The 21,450-nt window shown below is 33.5% G+C and overlaps 1 protein-coding gene across 1 annotated transcript in view; it reads right to left on the minus strand.

Annotated features, from left to right (window-relative positions):
* CSMD1 (CUB and Sushi multiple domains 1) overlaps positions 1 to 21,450 on the minus strand; it is a 1,073,317-nt gene that overhangs the window by 15,927 nt on the left and 1,035,940 nt on the right. The window contains 9 exon segments of the mRNA XM_036380277.2: positions 2,798 to 2,842; positions 4,372 to 4,551; positions 5,605 to 5,716; positions 8,739 to 8,812; positions 11,194 to 11,367; positions 12,318 to 12,491; positions 13,802 to 13,981; positions 14,993 to 15,169; positions 17,386 to 17,568. Of these exon segments, the coding sequence (XP_036236170.2) occupies positions 2,798 to 2,842; positions 4,372 to 4,551; positions 5,605 to 5,716; positions 8,739 to 8,812; positions 11,194 to 11,367; positions 12,318 to 12,491; positions 13,802 to 13,981; positions 14,993 to 15,169; positions 17,386 to 17,568 (1,299 nt within the window).

Below are 21,450 nucleotides of genomic sequence, written 5' to 3' on the forward strand. Positions count from 1 at the left end.
TATTTCCTCCTCTACCCAATCACTTCTTGCAAAAATGAATAAAGAAAGAAACTCAGGGCAATAATACTTGACATGCAAGACATCTGAAAATCAGAGAGCTGATTAACTGTTGAGTAAAGGATAAATAACTTCTTCCATATCTTTTGCCTTAAAGTTGTGCAAAAGTCACAAGCAAATGTTCAAGCTCAGTGTGGAATGATTTGAAAACATCATTAGCATGTTATTGGTTCTGTCACTGGGTTCTAAATGAGCAGAGACCTATTAAATGGCTTTGAGCATAATGGCTTTGAATAACTGGAAGCGATCCATTTCCTATGTAAAAGTCAGTAGGGCTTTAGGCAAGGTTACCTCAACTTACTACCAAAAATCTGTAGCATTACATTTCAATTGGTTTGTCACAGTCCTTAGAATTTGTATAATTTCTTCAAATACATGGATTCTGTAAAGGGTCTTTCAGACTCTTCTTCCTACTCATTTCTTCTACAATAGTGACATAGCTAAATTTGAAACTTGGTATTCTAAAAAGAAATATTACAATTATTTTTATTTGTCTATATTTTTAATCAAAGTTGTGTCTCTAACACATTCCAATGAAGGGGAACATCTAGTATTAGTGGTAGGACCCAGAGAGATACTATGTAAGACTTTTATAAAGGATGCCATACTTTTATAAAAGGACTCCATACTTTCACCACATTCCATCTACCACATTCAGAACATAGTTTGTCTAAAAACTCTATTGATAATAGCTGTTAAGCTTTTCAAAAGTACCACAGACTCAGTATTTACAGAATTTGCATTTGCAGATGAACAGAATCAGCAGGGGGGAAAAAATTGTATTACTGCTTCCACAGCAATGTTTTTTTAAACGTTAAAACATAATTGCTGCAGTCCCCATGGATGCTGCTTTGGAGAGGCTCTGAGACGATTGTGCTGAGCACTTACAAGGTCCCACTCCCTGTGGGCAAATGCAAAATAGTAGAATGAACTGGCTATTAGTATTCTAATCCTGCACTGGCTGCATTGATCGTTCTCAGGACATGACAATTGGGAAATCCATGGTTACTCATTAAAACAGCTTCCTAACTATTATTTTGAAGACTATACAAAGCAGTGAAAACAGTGGGAACCAAACAGAGCAATATAGTTCTTAATTCTCACATGAATATTGTAAGAATACTTTAGTTGCAACTTAGTCATGTAAAAATGCTTACTATTGCTTACGAAGACATTAGCTCCGCCAAAAACCCAAACAAACAAACAAACAAAACCCCAACAAACCAATAAATATAACTTGCATTCAGTTGTCTAAAGGTGAAAAACCAGAACATGAATCTATTCTGTTACAGAAACTGTAGTTTACCAATATTAACTTAATTCTGTCCAAAATACAGATAGCAGCAAAGCAAATTGTATCAGAAGTCAACATAACAAGGTAAAGAAAGTGTTTCAAAATACCTACTGTTCTATAACAAAGAGAATTAACAATCTTAAACCACATAATAATAGTGCACAGCTGTTTTTTGAAAACCACTTAAAACTTTTTCTTCTTAATTATTGGTATTTGTTACAGTTTCACTTTTCTGTTTACTATTATTGGCACTTTCAATAACAGAATTTAATTCTTTTTTAATAGCTTTTAAATAGTACTTATAAAAACTAGTTATAAAGGACATGATATTATGTGAATTTATACTGATACTCTGCATAGTGAATATATTTGGAAACTAGGTCTAGTTTTAATTTGGCACTGAAACTTCAAAACCTGTGTGGTAGCAGATTAATGCATACCTTAGGTGTTCGGTGAGGTGAAGCCTCCAAAAAAGGAAGACTGTATATTGATTACAATGAATGAACACTATATCCTCTTTTATTGTGAGTCTGTAGAAGTAATGTGTTTCAGAAGAACTCATTTATGGATTCGCCTGACACTCTCACTAATAAACTCTCCAGAAAGGTTAATTATTATCAGAAATACGTTTTTATCCCATCTACTCTACAGAGTCCTTCTGTGAATTGCCATGAGTGTGAACCATAAATCTTATTTTCCCTGCAGCGTTGCTAAAAATCAAAATATAGAATTGCAAGCTCATTTATTTTGTGACAACTCTCCTTATTGTTGAATAAGTTAATAAACAAAATTAGGACTTTCATTTTCTGAATGAGGATTTCTCAGATGCATATGTCTATTTTGTTACCGGCAGGAGGAATAGGTTAATTGCATACATGTTCATGACTACAAACAGTACAAACAGTAATTTTGCCTGCCTTGCCACCTGTCTGCTGGTCCACATTGTTTTGGAAACCTTATATTGGAGTACATGGAGAGTTTATGTGAAATGATGGCCAAGAATATTTCCAAAACTGATTTTGGGGTGGGGTTTTTATACGTCTTACAGCACTTGCAATGTGAAGGGCAGAACTTTGACTGAAACTAATCCCTGCAATTATAGGATACAGTCATTATAAGGCTCTCCATTATAGCAATCTCTCTGATATAACACTACATCAAATCTGAGGTTTGTGTAATAAACTTCTTTTGTCTGTTTGAGAAGACATTTTGTGCAATTCACAAAATTGGCACTATAGAAATTTTAAAAAAGTTCTTTGTGAAAGAATTTCATTGTGTAGGTTTCACATGTCATCTGTTATTATGAAAGATCTCAACATTTATATTCCTTGGAAATTAGTAACAAATACTTCACTAAAATATTTGAAATAGTTTTATTATCCATAACAATCTTGGGTGTAAATCAATTTAATTTATTTAGATCTAAAGCTCTTCTTGTATACAAACCTGGAGTTTTAGTTATTGTTTCATTAACTTCTCTCACTCCTTTACCTACAAGTAAAAAGACAAATTATCATTTTCATGAACATATTTGTGTGGTTTTTGTATTTTTTTTTCATAAAATGTTAAAACAATACCTGTTGGATGCAATAATCTTTTATCCAGTAGATTCACTTTTAAAACAGAAATAACTCGTATTGAATACTTTACATGTTTAACCTATCCACTTGCCCAAAAATATCAGAAAATAATTTAGGTAATTAACATTTTTACTGTGGAAAACTGTCTGGTTAGCTAAGTATCTCATACATTTAGGGCTAAAATGTTTATATCAGTCCCAGTGCTATAAAAGAGAGCCTTATAGAAGGGACAATACTATATCTAATTACGAATAATAGTATTTTAAATATAGTAAAAATTGTGTTAGGAAAGACTGATGCATTTATGGCACAAACCAGCAAGAACCAGATAGCTTGATTCATATAACAGGATCAGATATCATGGGAAAGGGTCACAATTTTTGAATTAAAAAGTGCAATTTGCTATATTTCTGGTACACTCAGAAAAGTTATGTACATTGATCCTGCTCAAGTTCTGAACTCATCATTTGGCACATTAGAAAGGATAGTGTCCCATTGGAAGACTTACATATTGGGGTTTTTTTTCTCTTTAGGAGCAGAAGTTCACTAATTAGACTAATCACATGCTAAGAAAGCACAAAAAGTGTAGGATGCTCAATGAGAATTGTACCTAAAGACTGTAAGACAATCTTAGAGAAATCTTTACTGCATTTTATCTTCAATAAATAAAATAACAAAACAAAACAAAAAAAAACCAAACAAACAAAAAAAAAACCCCAAAAGATAATTTTTCTCAAATTATTAATGATACAGTATCTTTGAAAAATCATCCTTTAGACACACAGAATAAAGATAAATTCTGATATGTAGACCAAATGACAACACTGAATCAAGGAAGTCTGCCCATACATTAAAGAAAAATAAATATTGCTCAAACATCATAACTATTCAGGACACTTTATTATATTTAAATTAAAAATCATACTGCAAAAACTTTCCCATGGCATCTACTTTTCCTCTATTCATATTCTAAATTTTTTTTTGTTTTGTTTTTATGAATTGAGAACTAATAGCCATGTTGATTTGTGTGTGAAGATCAAATTCAGACCTCATAACTGTATACTTGGATTTACTCTAGAAAACTATATGAAATTTTATCACTAAAGTGATATAAAAGTGGATTATAGTGCAGAGACTGTGACATAAAGATAAATGCAGCTAAAGTAGTACTCAATATTGTTTAGGTGGTGTTAGCTGTTGTTAAGGGTAAAGATGTATGTGTGTCTGTGCACTTGCACACCTTTTCCTCTTCCATGAGTTCTAGGTGTTATGTTCACTTTGATTTCTTCATTATTTCTTTCATAAAATAAAAGCTGTTGTTCCATGCGTGTCATTAAATAGTAAGTGGAAAAAATTAGTACTACTAAATAAAACAAAAATTTCAGGGAAAATTAATTCAAACCCAGTAGGATCCAAGAAATCATTTGAGTAATGACTTACTTTTACAAATAGGTGATTTTCCTGTCCATTTCATATCTGGCTTACATGTCCGATGCTCTGATCCACCAGCAAGAAAAAATCCTGGCTGACAGGTATACACCAAAGTATACCCTAAAGTAGGAAGATCTATTGCTTTCACATCTACATGGGCTGGTGTTTCTGGCTGCCTGCAAGCATGAGCTGCAAAGGGGTTTTTACAGTTAGAAAACATAGCGGTAAGCAGTTTCCATAGAATTAAACTAATTTGAAATAAATGCATGGCAACTCTGGATAGTTTTTAGCAATGTCAAGTAGCTATTACTTGTAAAAGTAACACTCAGAGTGTATAGTTATATTATTGTGGGATGGAAATGATACTATTGTGTATTTTTAAAGAATAAACCAAAATCAAATCATGCTAGGAATCAGAAAACAGTTAAAATGAGGGGAAGCACATGCCATTGTACATGATACAATGATTGGTCCTGTGAATTATTGTACTATCACAGCTTCAAGCATCATTTTCAATCTGTGTTCTGAAAATTAGAGTGGTTAGTGTGATAAATAAATGCATTTCAATTGAAATAAAGGTTCCTCAAGAACGTTTTGTCATAGGCATTAACTATAATAGATTTGGTTGCTCAGTATGCTTCTTTGTACCACGTGGTACTCACTCACTACAACCCAAAGTTAATTTAAAAGAGGATAAGAATCTAAAGTCATTGTAATGAATTACTTTCAGCTTAGGTCATTGTATTTTAATACAATAATTATTTGATGTCCTCTAAATCACAAAGAGCTGTAAGAAATTTGCATAACCATGTATAGCCCAGGAAAGATGGGTTTTGCTGAGTTCTAGTTTATGATTCACAAAATACTAGGCAACAAAATATTTCCACGTATATTTCAGGTCACTTTCCATTCTTTATTAATCCATTACACACACAAAAATATTTTTAGCTTAATTAAAGTAGCTAATGCAGTAGGTTAACTATAACAGATTTTTTAAATAAAACTGATAAAATTATTGTGAATTTCATTTGAAAAATCTGAAAAATCTTCCTTCAAATTAATACCCCAAATACACCTTTAGTCTTTGAATAGGGAACAACAACAAATAAAACATTTAAAAGTATGTTTTAGATAAAGTTACCCATCTTTGTAGCAAATAATTTGTCACAAATTTCCACATGTATCACTTTGTAACTCTTAAAATTGCACCCTGTTCTAAGTTAGGCTAGAACCCAGACTTACGAATGCATTCAGATTGTATGCCGCTCCAAGTTAGGTTAGCAAGACAAGAACGAGTGGTAGATCCCTGAATATGATAACCTTTTCTGCATCTGAAATAGACTGTGCTCCCAACCTGAGGATCAAACCAGAATGTTAGGCAGAAGAAGGATCCATCATGTGTAGTCAGATATCAAGACAGTGGTAAGTTAATACAGTTTTTTTTCAAAAATAAAATTGGTTACTTTCTACAGTTTCTAGAGTTACACTTTTTTTTTTTTTTTACCATGATGAAATAGTTGAAGAACTGATTCTTTCGTGATCTTATTTAAAAGCAATATGTGGAAAAATACTGACTGTTCACATGGAAAGCCATTATATTCATACATTTCTGCTGATTAGTTTTTCAGTGTGACAGAAGCAAACTAAATGCCTGAGATGCCTCTCTTTCCTGTATATCACTGCATATATTTTGATAAACCATAAAGTCACTTTCAAAGGTTTTTCGTTGTGTGAATTTGACTAGGTATGAGAGTTTTTAGAAAGAAAAGAAAAAACTATAAAGAACTGTTTTGTCTATAAATATATTCACTATAGAAAACTCCAGGTGAAAACTTCTTACACTGCATTTATTACTATTAAGTTTTATTTGAGATGTTCAACTAGTAGAGTGAAGTCATGGAAAACATTCCTATGGTCAAATATGATATGACCTTTTTCAAAAGAAAATGTAAAAATAACTGAGAAAATGCTCTTTAGATTTCAACTGGGAATAGAAATGCATGAAAACTACAAACAAAATTGCAGGTGAGAAAGAATTTTCCTAAGAGATGAGAAAGAGATTGTGTGGAGAGTTCTAGTAAAATGAACATATTGATGGTACTGACAAAAGTAACCAGAATGTAACTCCAGGCCAAGTAATTTAATGATATGGGGCTAATCAGTAAAGCATTACTTTTGTTTTGGATAAAATAATCTTGTCAATAATAAGTAAATAAATAAATAAATTAGACAAAATTCGCATCATTGGAAATTATATTACTTTAATAAAGTAACATATCTCACAGACAAGTTGCAAATGAGCAGTGATCAATGTGTATTAGTAAGAGCTTGCAGGTATAGAAAGGCAGATAGCTCTGCACTGCAAATGTCATAGAAGAACTTCAATGCAAATTATAAATTAGCATCTTCAAAAGTAGCTTCCTGCTATCTATACACTCAATTATATAAACCTGCTTATCGTGACAGACGTTGAGCAAATGCACACCATTTCTCCCAGATGTAGCTTGGGAAAATCGCTGGTGTTTTTAAAGGTCATATTAGTGACATGGCTTTGTAGATTTATGTCTTTCTAACTATTTTTAAAACATATTATTCTCTCTATCCTGTCAAGGACATGCAGTATGTCTTTCACAGGGAGTAGAACAGTGTGTGGCTAGTCTTGAGTCTAAGTCATCTTACTTGTGCCAATTCTGCTATCTGTCAGTAATAACGAGATGCAAATCTTTTCTCAGAGCTCCAAAAGATCAAGCAAAAAGTAAGAGAGGTTCAAGGTAGTTAAAGAGCTATACTGCTTTTTCATTTTACTGGTAAAAGTTAAAACAAAAGAAGCACGCTCTTTGTATAATACTTGGATGAAAAACATTGGGGCTATTTATAAGTCACAGGGTAGGCAAGCACAAAAGGCAAAGAATGAATGGGGTAAGACAGGATGCTGGTAGATGGGAAAACCCTACAAAGACTGGCTGCCAATCATCACACTGTACTATAATGAGGAAAGATTGCTGAAAAGTGTTTTATAAAAGCTTGGCTATGTAATACAAACAGGAAACCCATGAATAATGTATGAAGACCCCCAAAATCTAGTTCTGTAGCCACTAGAGAGAAGTCTCCATGTTGTGGTACAAGTTAGCACTCTGAGAGTGAACACTTGAGAAAGACTTAATGCAGAGGACAGAGGAACAGAAGAAGACTTACTATGGCCTCTAGAGGTGAATGGGAAGAGAAGATCAGTCTATATAGACATGAATAACAGACAGTAGAACAGTGAATTGGCCAGTACAATTATTAAAGACAATTGTGAGGCAGATAAAAGGGGAAGAAAAAAGAAAACAACCCCCTGTTAAAAGAAGGTGCAAAGATTGGAGTTGTTTTTAAAGAGAAAATGGGGATGGGTACAGGATCAAGATGAGACATCAGAAAGGCAGCTGCACCTATTACTGGAAGCAGAATGGCCTTGGGTAAGGCCACAGGATGTGGCTCAGGGAGTAGTGCCTCAGTATCTGTGAGCTAGGCAGGAGCAGAAGGTGAAGAAAAGAGCTGACAGCCACAGCAACAAAAGACAGAAAATTGTAGGAGAGAGAGGAACCAGAGGAACTTACAGAAAGGACGTTTTGGAAAACAGTTCTACTAATTTGGTCACAATGGGCACACTGCCCCAGGCTCAGAAATAAGCAGCAAACCCAAAAAGAACTTATTTTAAATTTCAGTCACACATGTTTATACCTGAAAGATCTATCCACATAAAGTTTATCAGTCTATATAATGACTGTGGATTGGTCATTGTTGCATCTACGGTTATTTCCTTAGTACTTTTCTGCCTCTCACTTGTTGAACTAACCACCTGTGAGGAATTTGGAAATTATAGAAAGGATATTCATCACAGAGAACCTGGACACAACACAGAATAATTTTATCTACTCTGACTGAATAAAATATAGCATGGATTTCTAATTTAAAAAGCCACTTGCTGACTTTTTTGTCAAGGACTACATGGCCTTTGAATCACACAGGTCTTTGGTTGTTTGGTATTTACTGACTTTTCATCAATGTATGAAGGAATTATTATCATAAAGCAAGGTAATTATATTATGTCATATCATATTAAGTAATCAATTTACAAATAGCCTTCCATACTGAAGTCTCCTAAAGGATTGAATGCATGATGTATTTCAGGGTTAGAAGTTCTTTCTTAAAGCTGAATGTTTTAAAAAAAGCTTGGCATGAAGAATGAGTTTTTATTAAAAAGAGGGTGGAAATTTCTCAAAGTTTGCATCAGACATTTAAGATTACATAAAATGTTTCTCATTAAATTTCTGATGTAATTATTAAATACATTTTCACTTTAGAAAGATAATAAATAATAATTTAAAAATTACCTCATAACCTCTGGAACTGTTTTGTATTCCAAAATGTGGAGTACCAGGGTCTGTACATGTATTGTGAGCTGGATCTAATGCAAAATGTGAAACACATATTATTACGGTATGAAAAAAAGACTCTAAAACTGTTTGCAAAGATTAAATCATTCCATCAAAGTCTAGTGATGACAAGAATTCAATTCTTAGTTGAATGTGTGTTTTTCTATATAGTAAACTAGTATTTCCAACTAAATTACCAGGTATATCATAGTAATTTGTTTCAGCACACTGTCATTTTTTTAAAATGTTTTTAAAATGTTTTTGCAGGTATTTCTGGTAGTGCAGACTTTACAGATAGGGTTGCATTAATTTTTAGCAATCATATCCATTTAAATCTCTTTGAATCCATAGTATATTTCACTACTCAAAATTCAATTGGAATACACAGAGAAATCTTTAGATATTTTTATATTTTCTTTATTTCAAATGAACAGCTTAATGATAAGTATTTCTAAAAAAAACCACCCCCAAAATAAAACAACCAGAACTCCTGAAACGCAAAAAAACTGACAAAATAAAAACCCCAAACCCATAATCAGCCTGCTTTTTTATAGCAAGGAAATACTTTTTATTTTTGTATAGGCTTCTTTTCTATGCCACAAAGAAAGCAAGTTTCTAATGGAGCACCACCTCAGGTGTTGCTGGAGAATAAAATTTTGCTCAATGAAAAAAGCACATGCCAACAGATTAAAACTCATTGTTCTGTTTCATGAGAGTAATTTAAAGCAGCCTGGAACTACTTTTTCACTCAGTAATGCTCATATTCTGGTGGTGGCTTTGCAGTTGCCCAGTCATATCCACCAGTGAGAAGCACAGAACTTCATCCAATGAATTTTTCTGTAGTATGTGATTCTCTCTTGACAACCGAGTCTGCTGTGTGCTGACACTGAATTATGAAGGACACACACTTCATCTGTAACAATTTTTAGTTTTCTGTAGAGCAAAAATTGAACTTATCATTTACAAAACTGTGATATTTCATTTCACTCTTGGCCAACTCTCATTTTCAATATTGACCATCAGTAGAGCATAAAAATTCAACTGGACTGATATTTACCAAAGGCTTCAAAAGTTAGGTGGATGTTGACCTAAAGTGTAAGAATGAAAAGCAAACATACTCCTGATGTCAAGATGCTTGAACAGCTCAGGAACTTTAAAAATTATCAACAGCTAGAATTCTATTTCTAATAATAGACATGAAGCTGAATTGAATTTTTAAGATAGGTCTCATCTGAAGAACCCAAAGTAAGACTTCACAAAGTATTCTAAGGAAACCATTGCTACCAAAAAGCAGAAAAGCTTCCACTATATGTTTTTTTCAGGTCTAGTTCTAGGTATTGTTCACTGTTCTTAACCTTCAAATTGCTTAGAAATTTTATCTGTAAATATGTTAGATGATCTAATATTTTCCTTTTATAATAACATAAAAACTATGATGCAAAAGAAAAACTTGTATCTTTGATGAACTACTTTCCATGTGCTTCTATATTACACTATATATGAAATATAAACAGAAATTGAATATTACATTTTCAAGGTTGATTCTTTGCATCAGACCTGAAAATTAGCTTTTTTAAGCCTTCTTGCCTCTGTTGCAAAATATAGGTGTAAGATGATTGCCCAGTTTGCAAAAACTATAGAGAGAAGTTTTTAATTCATACAAACTGTTATGTCTTCATTTAAAAATACAGGCTGCTTTCAATAATCATGATTACAACCTTTTTTCAGAGTGCCCAGCTCTTTCACACAGCCAATATCTCAGCCATGACAAAATATATAAACAGCCTATAATCTACATCTGAATATGTCTGTTTAGAAATATCAAAAAGAATTTTTTTATTATAAAACTAAACTAATTTTCTCTAGCAAGTCACCCCAAGTGGGATCAAATTGCAATGCCAGTGGGAGTTAAAGGTGCCAATCTGATTGATATAACATGCTAAAAGCCCACTAGTTGTACAGCAGTCAATGAGAAAAGAGTATTTGGGAATTAATCAGAATTTCAAAAGATCAGAGATGTACAAGCAGCGTTCACAAAGTCGAAAACACTTTGATTTAGGATCGATTCTGAAAAATGCCTTTAACACTAGTGACAAAATCTGGTCTTTAATCTGCCACAGTCTACTGCACATCCAAGAGATTCTAAAAATAGATGGAACAAATTTATGCACTTGCACTTATTGACGTTCTGCATTTTCAGCAGACAAACAACCCTGTAAATATACAAATGGCTTCATATGTGATTGTGTTTATCCTATAGTATTTATACTCAAAATATAACCTTATTAAACTAGTTATTTTTATATTACAAAGATCTTTTCTATACTTGGATAGCTAATTGCTAGATTTATGATAGTGTAATATTTTTTCAAGAATATTCTCAGTAGAACATGCATTAGTGGTAGTTTCTTACCAATGCATGTTGGCTGAATTCCACTCCAAGTGCCATCTGCTTGACAGAATCTTCTTGAAGAGCCTATCAGAATAAAAGGAGGTCTGCATTGGAAGCTAACTTCAGATCTGTAGGTGAAACTTTTTCCATTGAGGCGTCCTTCTGCTGGAGTACCAGGATCACCACAAAACACAGCTGATACATAGAAATGAAAAGAATAAAAGGTATTAAAATCTGTACATGGTTTAACCTGAAGTATTCTACATCATTTTACGTGCAAGGCAGGCATATTGGATACGAGTATAAATGCTCTGTTCATTTATCTGTGTAGGACTTTAGATCTCCTAAATTCTTGACAGCAATTTAAAATAAATTGTACACTGTTACAGCTATTCTAAGTGTAGAACTTAACCTGGAAAAATAGAGCTTTTAAGTGAGACACTTAAATATTGATTAGATTTGGATGACAAAATAATCCTGAAGTAGACAAATCAATATTGCAATGCTTAAAAATAAAACAATTTTTCCACATTTGACACACTCAAATGAGTAGTTTGGAAATTTTTGCCTCAATTAGATAAAAGGGAAAATGTTTATCAGGGTCCTAACAAGATTTCAAGTGCTCAAAGAGTTGAGTTGACAGATTTAGAAAATGCTGAAAAATAAATACAAGCAAGATATGAGGGTATGTATTCATCTTCCGAAAGAAAAAAAAATGCTTAGAAAAGCTATGAGCTATGAGCTTAAGGGTTAGCATCCTTGTTTTCAACTGTTAATGGAAACGGAATCAGGGAAGAAAACAAAAGCAAAAGTGTAAGGGAATATTCTAGTCATGATCACCACAAGTCAAATTCAGAACAACCAATAGGATTACCAGTAAGGCAAATGGTGATGGGTGCAATTAGGTAACAAGAGATTGCGGTGACTTTGGGGGAAAGGAAAAAGACTGTGAACTTTAATGGGCACAGACACTCAAATTTCTTATCAAGGTAAGCTCTTTGGTACAAGAAAGGAGAATCCTGCAGTAATTCATATATTACCTGATGCAGCTGAGTAATTTTTAAATTGTGATTCTGTGACTGTAGCCCAAGAGAACCAATTGTAACTTTGGTGAAGCCCAACACACCTGTACCCTGAAAACTTACGCAAACATTGTGGGACGTCTCCCCGCCAAACTCCTCGCCCTTCACAGGAGAGAATAGCTGTGTTGGACAGCTGATAGCCTTCTGCACAGCTGTAACTCACACTAGCACCCCAACGAAAATCAGATCCTTCCACTTTCCCATACAGTACTGCTGGAGGGGGCCCACAATTAATAGCTGTGTCAGAAAAAGAAAAGTTACAATTTCAAGAATTTATAGGGTTTAGGAATACAAAATATAATATGTCCTCATAGGTTTGAATCTAAAAAAAGTTATTTCCAACTATTGTTCCAACAAAGGACACACGTGTTGACATAGCAGTCTGTAATAGACAGAAAACTAATTTAAAAACAAAAATAAAGGCTCTGGATTTAGGAAGTCCCTGAGTTCTAGGTTGCTAGAAGCCCAAAGAGTACATAGCTACCTAGTTTCATATTTTTTCCCTACATATTCATTCATGATTATTTTGGGCAACAGGTTACTAGCTAGGTAAAGGTATTCAGTAAACATTATTTCTTTCAATAAATAAGTTCTTATGGTTCTAAATCTCTAAATATTTGCATTTTCTTTTAAACTAATTTTGCAGCACTATTTAATATGACTGTTCATTCACCTGCTCATTTTCTAAGGCTTTCTACACACAATGGTGATTAATTTTATTGGTAAGTAGGGGCTAAGAAATTATTCTGATGTTTTCCATCTTCTGATAAAGGTGCCCAAAATGATGAAATCTGGAATGTCCACATTTACATTTCCTTATAATTTCTTTTAAAAAAGACCACAACCATAAAATCACTCAGGCAATAATTCTGATGGCAGAAAAATGCAGTCAGTTGAATACATATGCCAAAATTTAATTAGTAGTCTAGACTTAGATATCACAGTGAAGTGGTGCTAGGTGAGTTGGCACCCTAGGCCTTCTATAAGCAGAAGATGCCCTAGGCTGTTAAATTTACTCCCTGGGCTGCTGAAGTTGTTTTAACAATTTTCACCAGGCTGCCTTATTTGTCTTTCAGCCTCATCAGCCTATGACCTTCCTGCTAGCACTTGTAATTAGCTATTTGTGAAGCACGTTTTTGGCTGTTTATGATGGCTACACTACTGCAGCAAGGGAATCTTTCACAGAAACCTTGGTTTGCAGAATCCTGTTACAGAATTTTTCTATCTAATCCAAGAGAAATAGGCCAAAAAGGAAAATGGCTACTACATTCATGTTTTTTTAAGCTAAGGACTCTGACAATATTTATCGCAGAGTGATTTTCTACTTTAGTCAATAATGTCACTGTTTTCACTACTATTCTATCACAGCATATGTGCAAAACAAATATAAATTCTACAGAAATACTTATCCAAATGTTTTAGTTGCATTTGAACTGCAATTATTCCAGAGAATATTTTGATTTTTTTTAATAAGTAAAGACAGCAGTTAGTGAATATCACATATGTGTCAAAACAGTACTTGTACACTGTTAAATTCAAAAGCTCACCTTTGCAAATTGGTTTGCTCTGGTTCCAAGTGCTGTCTTTTACACAACGCATGGTAGATGAACTTGCAGGCTCCATCAGATAGCCTGGATTGCACTGATAGCTGACTGTCTTATTAAAGGTAAAATCATTTCCAAACTGAATGCCATTTGCTAATGCACCTGGATCCCCACAGTTAATCACTAGTGAAGAAAGGAAAAAAGGATTTTTGTTTTATAAATATATAACCATGCATACCTGATGTCCTTTCTTTTAGTTTACAATACAAGAAAAATTTTGTTTCTGTGAAGAAAAATTTTGTTTCTGTCAAGAAAATGATCTTTCTGAGGCATTTCAATACCATGGACCAAATATCATTTTCCTTTAACACAGTAGTCTCATCTGGCATGCACAGGAGCTTCCACAGGTCCTGCAGACTGTTGGTGGTAGTTTTGACAGACGTTTTCTCCTTTCAAACTGAGATCTTTGTCACATCAAGCCTGAAGTTGATGATGCAATGCCATTTCAGCAGAGTTATGAAATGCTTCTTTTTTTCCCTTTTTATAGATTTCTTTTGTGTGTGTGTGTGCTTATAAAAATACTGATGTACTGTGAGTCTGGCTTTGTCAGTGAAGCCACTAGCCCTGCTTGCCTTGTAGCACTCTTCTGGACCCTGCTCACCTTACCTGATGGAATAGTCCAGTCTTGCTGCTCCCTGATTCTTGGTCCTTAGCAGAATGGTGATTGATCAATTCTGACTCATTTGGCTTACAATAAAAACTGGCACAGTAATGTATCCAATTACACAAAATTTGATTTTGAGCTACCAGAACTTCCTCCTCTAAGCATAAGCCACAAGGAAAAAAAAGGAAAAAATGCTAAAGGAAACTCTAAAGGAACAGCTAAACACAGCATTATTCTAAAAAATATTGATATAATCACATTGACATTTCTGAGATAAACAAATACAATAAAGTTACCTATGTAGCCATCTTAAGAAGATAGTTATGGTAGCATCTAGCATGTATTATAAGGGCATGTACCTTTAGACATATAAAAATATTCAGGTATTAAAGACAGGATTGTGGAAAAATGTGTTATTTTATCTATCAAAATAATAATTTTCAATAGTAAGGCTGGATGTTACTATGTTTCAATAGGAATGCTGGATGTTACTATGTTAATGCTTTAGGATAAGAAAATTTGTTTCTGACCTGTGCAGTCTGGAGCAGTGCCAGTCCATGTCCCATTAGCAGTACAATGTCTTGTAGTTAGTCCTGAAGTTTTGTAACCTTCCCAGCATGCATAAATGACTGAACTGGAGAATAATATTCCATCAGTGTATATTATCATACCATTGGCTGGTGTACCAGGGTTCCCACAAGACACAGCTGCAAAGAAGAGATTTAAAAAAAAAAAAAAATTATTTTGATGATAGGTGACTAACTGGGATGAAAAAAAAGGAAAAAAACAACTAGGTTAATAGCTCATTTTTGAAAACACCTATAGCAAGTTTTACTGAGAAAATATGTAATAGGTATATTCTTGAATTAACATTTTATTTCTCTTTGTTAATATTATTGTTTGCATTTTTTTCCTTTTTTTTTCAAATTCCTGATTCAGATATTTTGCCCTTTTTGCTCTACTCCACCCAATACAGTCATTGGAGCAAATAAAGCTCATTCAGGGCTTTCTGAGAGATCTGTACCTCTGTTTTGCCTTTTGGCACATTTTTCTATTCTCTTCCTGTCTTCTGGTATCTCCTTTTTCAATTGTAAAAATGAATAAACAGTAAATTGTGAGCTTCTTGTTGATTTACTTTTTTAAATCAAGAAAAGAACAGACATTCTGTATTGGTTTCCATATCTTTTGGGCATCTTTATCAATTCTTTAAGGCAATAATTATGTTTCAGCTTCATATGTTCAAGATTTGACAGTGGCTTAACTTCATTACTTCGATTACATGTTAGGGTTTTTTGGAAGGCCAGGTTGTTTTTTTTCCCAGTGGACCAACCAATCATTAAAATTATTAAAATAATTTGGGGTTTTGTTTTGAGTTTTCCTAACAATTTTTCTAGCAACTCCAATCTTTTGAGACCCCCACCTAGAGTACTGCACGCATTGCTGGGATCCCCAGCAGAAGAAAGACTTGGACCTGCTGCAGGTGCACCTGCTGGATGGCTCCCAACATAATAGTTATAATCTAATAATTAAAATATAACACTGTTGGGTTTTGTGATTAAAACAAATAAAATGTGCCAATTAAACATTTGTCTACCATTTCTGTTTGAAATAATGCCTTAATGCCTTATTAAAATCAATTTTTAATCACTTTTTAAGTTTAAAAGTTTCAAATAGTGAAGAGAAAAATTCAAAAGGTTGTAACTTGAATTTGTGGGAATGAATAAATGTACTTCTCCTAATTTCATTGTTACTGAGAATAAATAGGAAACAATTGAAGGATTATATAAAAATGGAAAAAAAAGGCTTTTTTCTTGTTTTTCTTTTTTTTCTGAAAAGACAAGGTTGAAGCAAACACTATGATTAAAGCTGGAAAAAAGCAGCATTTAAAACACTGATAATTGCCACTGACTTCTGCTGTCCTACTATAGTTAATGTCTTCATGTAAGGCAAGCAGAAAAGATACTGCAAAACTTCAGTTTTCTGCTGAAAATAATGATTCAAATACTGATCCTGTGCCCACTGCCATTTTTATACAGTTATGATGCTATCTGCACTGACAGAAGATTAGTCTGTGCCGAAGAATACTGCAAAAGAATAATTGTTCTCAGAATAAAAGTTTAGGCAAAAAAAAAATGTAACAAATATTTTGTTCTATCTTCCATTTTATCACCTAGTTTAGGAGACAACAGATACTACAGAATCCATTAACTCTGATGACTTAGATAAAGCAATTTTTCAAACATTCTCAGAAAATGAGCAGTCATTATAAAACTGAATTTAAAGTCCTCTATTACTGCTTCCCAATTTTAACTTCACAAAAAATGTAAAAATTCTTTATTATGTTTTTTATCTGGTTTTAAAATGTGATTTCAGAAATATTTTTGTTGCATTTCTTCTGAAAGAGACAGCATAAAAATATCTCATTAGCAAATAGACTATCTTCTGTTGAGAAATATGCACTGATTTATTTATTTATACTTAATTTATATATTCATTTATGCAACTTTATTTTATCATTTATTCAGTCCCTGATGCATAGATATTACACAGAAAGAGAAGATGAAAGTTCTTTATTATTAAAAAACAGATGACAGATTTATTTATCACTCCATTTTCATATCTCTTCAATCAAAAGCATTTTTTAACATTTAACTCAGGTGTCTATTATTTATTTTCAGGCTAATTATTTTTAAACTAAAATTTATTTTCTCACAAACTTCTTATAAATATATATTCCAAATCTTTAGCAGTTTAGATGCAAGTATTTAAGCAAAACATGAACTGCTTGTAAACATTTTTATATCACCTTTCTGCAGAATGTTATGAAAGCATATTTCTGTCTAACAAAATTTTTCAATCAAAGAATAAAAAGTCATTTGGAAGTGTGTCAATGGTGTCAAAATGCCAATGTATCAATACCCACCTTCACACACAGGCTGGATACCTGACCAGGAGCCATTAAGCAAGCACGTTCTCTCTGCAGACCCTCGTAGCTGATAACCCATTTCACATGAGAAACGTAGCAGACTTTTTGTTTTGAATTCGTCCCCTAGTCTAGACCCATGGGCTGGTACTCCTGGATCATCACAAAAACCAGGATTATTTCCTGCAAAACACAACAGGCACAATTATTGGCAGGGACATTATGTGCAAATGTAGCAGCAGTGAAACTACTCTCTTGTGAATAGAGCCACTGCATTGTTTCTATGCAAATATTGGTTACAAACTTAGAAGAGAAAGAATGTGTTGCAAGACAGAGCTCTCAAAGATGTCCTCATAAGTCTGATGAATCAGTCAAGTGCTTTATCACATAAAGTGGCTGTTACAGAATATACTATACAAGATGGTCAAGGAAGCATGTGGTCAGTATCAACCATTTATTATAAATGTGGGTATAAAATTGCATGTCTCCGAAATCCTTTTCTGTCTATATTGCAGTTAACAGCAATATTATCCTTTGTTCTCCACTTTTGAATTATATGCCTAAACTCAAATTCTATTGAAACTATAGGTTTTGATTTTGGGCTTTGATTTTATTTTTGAGTTTGTTTTTTATTTTTCAAAATACATGTAAATACTTTAATAGTTTTAAGTCTGTGTACTCTTAAATGGGTTTTTCTTCATAGGCACCCTTCTCATATATAAGATAAAATCCTAAACAAAGAGAAAAAAATACCAAATTTTTGAGAAAACTCAAATAGTTCATTTAGAAATTAAAATTTTCTTATGTCAGAAACCACTATTATGTGCCATAAGTGTTTAATTATAGCAAGTAAGTGTGGATACAATAATGATTTCATATAAAAGGAGGCCAAGACAGTTCCTAAATACAAGATTAACTTATGGGCTTTCATTGTGTTCACTTTGTTTAGGTTCTTCTAGAATAGATTGCACTTGTCACACTGTCCTACAGCATTTGGACCTAGATTTCCTGGTATAAATACATGCTTGTAAACAGTGTGAGTGCCTTAAGTCAGCTGGTATATTCTGTCTCTCTGTGTACAATAAAACTCACTCGCACAAATACAGTGGCTGCCTCCAAACTGACTGTTGAGAATGATCTCCAGCACCCACAAACTTGTAATGTACTTGTGCGTGGTTTGATGGACTGCCAGGTGTGATGGGTAAAAGCTAATCTGTTAAATTAATCAGTCTAAATTAATTTAATGAATATAATGGTCTCAGGGATCATTCATGACTTATGCCCTGGTACTGCTAAAGCAGAAATCCAGATGTGGCTTCTGGATGCTACCTGGTTCCACTTACTCTAAGACATTGCTATTTCACAGACACTTCTGTCTGCTTAAAATGTGTTAAATAGCATGAGGACTGTGACTCAGGCTCCCGCTGTGGTATGTTTATGGCAGGAAACAGATACATCACATATACTTTGGCTTGTGAATGCAAAGGGATTTTTCAGGACAGAATTGTAGAGAGCTTTTTGGATAATTGGTTAGCTGAGAAAGGACATTTCGATGTGATACCGATGGATAAGGATAGGGGAAACAAGCTGGGGATTATGTAACCGGTGTCCAATCACTGACAAAGGTCATAGTGACCTTCGCTGAAATGGGAAGACGGGGGAGAAAATTGCTTGCCAGAAAATGTAGATATCCTAGGTAGAGAAGCTAGAAGAATGCAAACATAGAAACAAAATAATCATTAGAGCATAGAAGTAGGTGTGGTTGATCTAAGTGTGCTTTAACCAATAATGAGCTCAGCTTTTGCAATATGTATAAGCTTCATTAACACCAATATAAATATGTGTGAGCTTTCAATAAACTTTGGGATTTGCCATCCACACATATTGCGTGAGGCATTTCTTCCGCCGTTCACAACACAGAATGATCTATGATTCCGAAAATTTGATGATGTCTCAGTTGTTTAGGGATTTTGCTGAGAGAATTCCAGATGAATGACTAGACATTTTTTTGTTTTTCTTGAACATGACTAGTTTTTACTTGGAGAAAATTTGAACTGGGACCATGAAATTTTTTAATCAAAGGGTATAGACAAAGGCAGTTACAGTAATATGAAGGCCTACATCCCTTTTTATTTAGCAATGTAGAAGACTCACTATCCATTATTGAATTATCCATTATCTATTTTTAAACAAAAATGTCAACTATTGCTTAATTCATAAGCTACAAAAGTCCATCATTGTAACAGGTCCCAGGTGAAAAAAATCCCTGAGATCATATTTCTACCATCATGGAACCATCAGGCATTCAAACATATATTAATATATAATAAAGAAATGAATCCCATTCTGAAAGAGACTACAGGTTTTAAACATTATATTTGGACTGTTTTTCATATCCCTGAAGTACAAAACCAATTAGAGTTCTCAGTCAGCCTAGGCACAATCATTCTTTCACTGACATTATGACAACAAATTATTCATATTGGATTTTGATGGATTAATCTCCTGAATATCTACCTTGGAAAGTGTAGTTCATTTTACAATTCTAAATACCATAGAGAAATGAGATGCCTTTTTAGGGTTTTCTTTGTTTTTTTTTTTTTTTTTTTGGGGGGGGGGGGGGTCATTGATTTTTTTACATTGAGCCAACAGAGGTAGATTTTCATTTTCCTAGGGAATTACCTTGCTCTTGAGATGGTGACCCATTGAGATGGTGTTCAAAGTTAGAAAATTGAATTCTGTATCAGTAACAATATTTTAGTTACAATAGACATATCTTCCCGACCATAAAACGTGAGTACAGGGCTCTTAAATGTTTTCAGAATCCATGAGTCTACAAAATACTGCATATTCATGACTGAAAATAACTGAAGAGTCACAATTATTAGCAATTAAAATTTCTCTCCACGAACAGGATATTTCTGTGGTGAGAAATGGTGGATAAAAGTACTAGATTGTTATCTGGCTTTTCAAGTCTTGGTGTAATTTCAGATCTGGAATATTATGCTGGATAAAAAGGTGAAAGTGACATAAATGTGAGCTTAAGATAAGCAAGAAAAGATTTCTTGTTGTGCAGTGATGCCTTTCAGGTCTAGGCATAGAGACCATGATGGCAGTAAGATCTAGCAGTTTGAGAAGAATCTAAACTATTTCCTTGAGCAGCAGAGAACTGAAAAGAAACAGCAGTGATTTAAATTCATTTCCTTTTTTCAGTATTTCAGATTCTGCTCAGCATCCTTCAGAATTATCCTTGCAGCTCATAAATGGACTGTTTTCAATGAACTTATTCAGAGCTTTCTCAAAGTACTGAAAATAATTCAAAGTACCTTAAACCTATTTAAATTAGGTCAAATTTGAATTGAGCCACATTGAATCACATCAGCCCAACAGTAGGCATGTCCAATAGTTCAAGGGAAGTTATAAGATTGTATAACGGGTAATTATGAACAATTTTCTCACTAGAAAATTTTCTTCTAAAACCATTCAGGTATTTGATTTTTATATACCAAAGTGTGTATACATGTTTCCCTTACAAAAGCTATTAATATGCTGAGGGTGCCGTTAGTAGCCAATCCGTTAGTAGTTGTGTTCTTTCCTTTATTAGCCATCCTTGTGGACATACCCCAGGATGTCCACAAGAAATGGCTAATAAAGGAAAGAACACAACTTTATGAAATGTTCTCATAGCACAGAAAAAAACTCTTACAACTTTTAAATACAAGGCTGGTTCCACAAAATATATGTCTGTCTGGATTTCAACTCTTACATAGCTTTTGTTTTCTTCTTGCTATAGATGATTTATTGGTCATTTGTAAGATTAAGCACAAAACTATGTATAAAACTAGCCTATCCAGTTTAGCCTTTCTCTAAAAATATATAGATTTCTTTTTTTCTTCAAAAAAACTGTGTGATGTTTTATGGCTTCTTTTAGATCTGCATAATCTAGGGGAGAATGATCTGTTCCTATACTTCCTGACAGCACCAAGAACACATCAGACATTTATGACAATAATAAAGACATTGTGACAATAATAAAGAATATTTCTGCAAGAGAAAAGAGGAGCA

Source organism: Molothrus ater, chromosome 3 (assembly GCF_012460135.2).
Source record: "Molothrus ater isolate BHLD 08-10-18 breed brown headed cowbird chromosome 3, BPBGC_Mater_1.1, whole genome shotgun sequence".
Lineage (NCBI taxonomy): Eukaryota > Metazoa > Chordata > Aves > Passeriformes > Icteridae > Molothrus > Molothrus ater.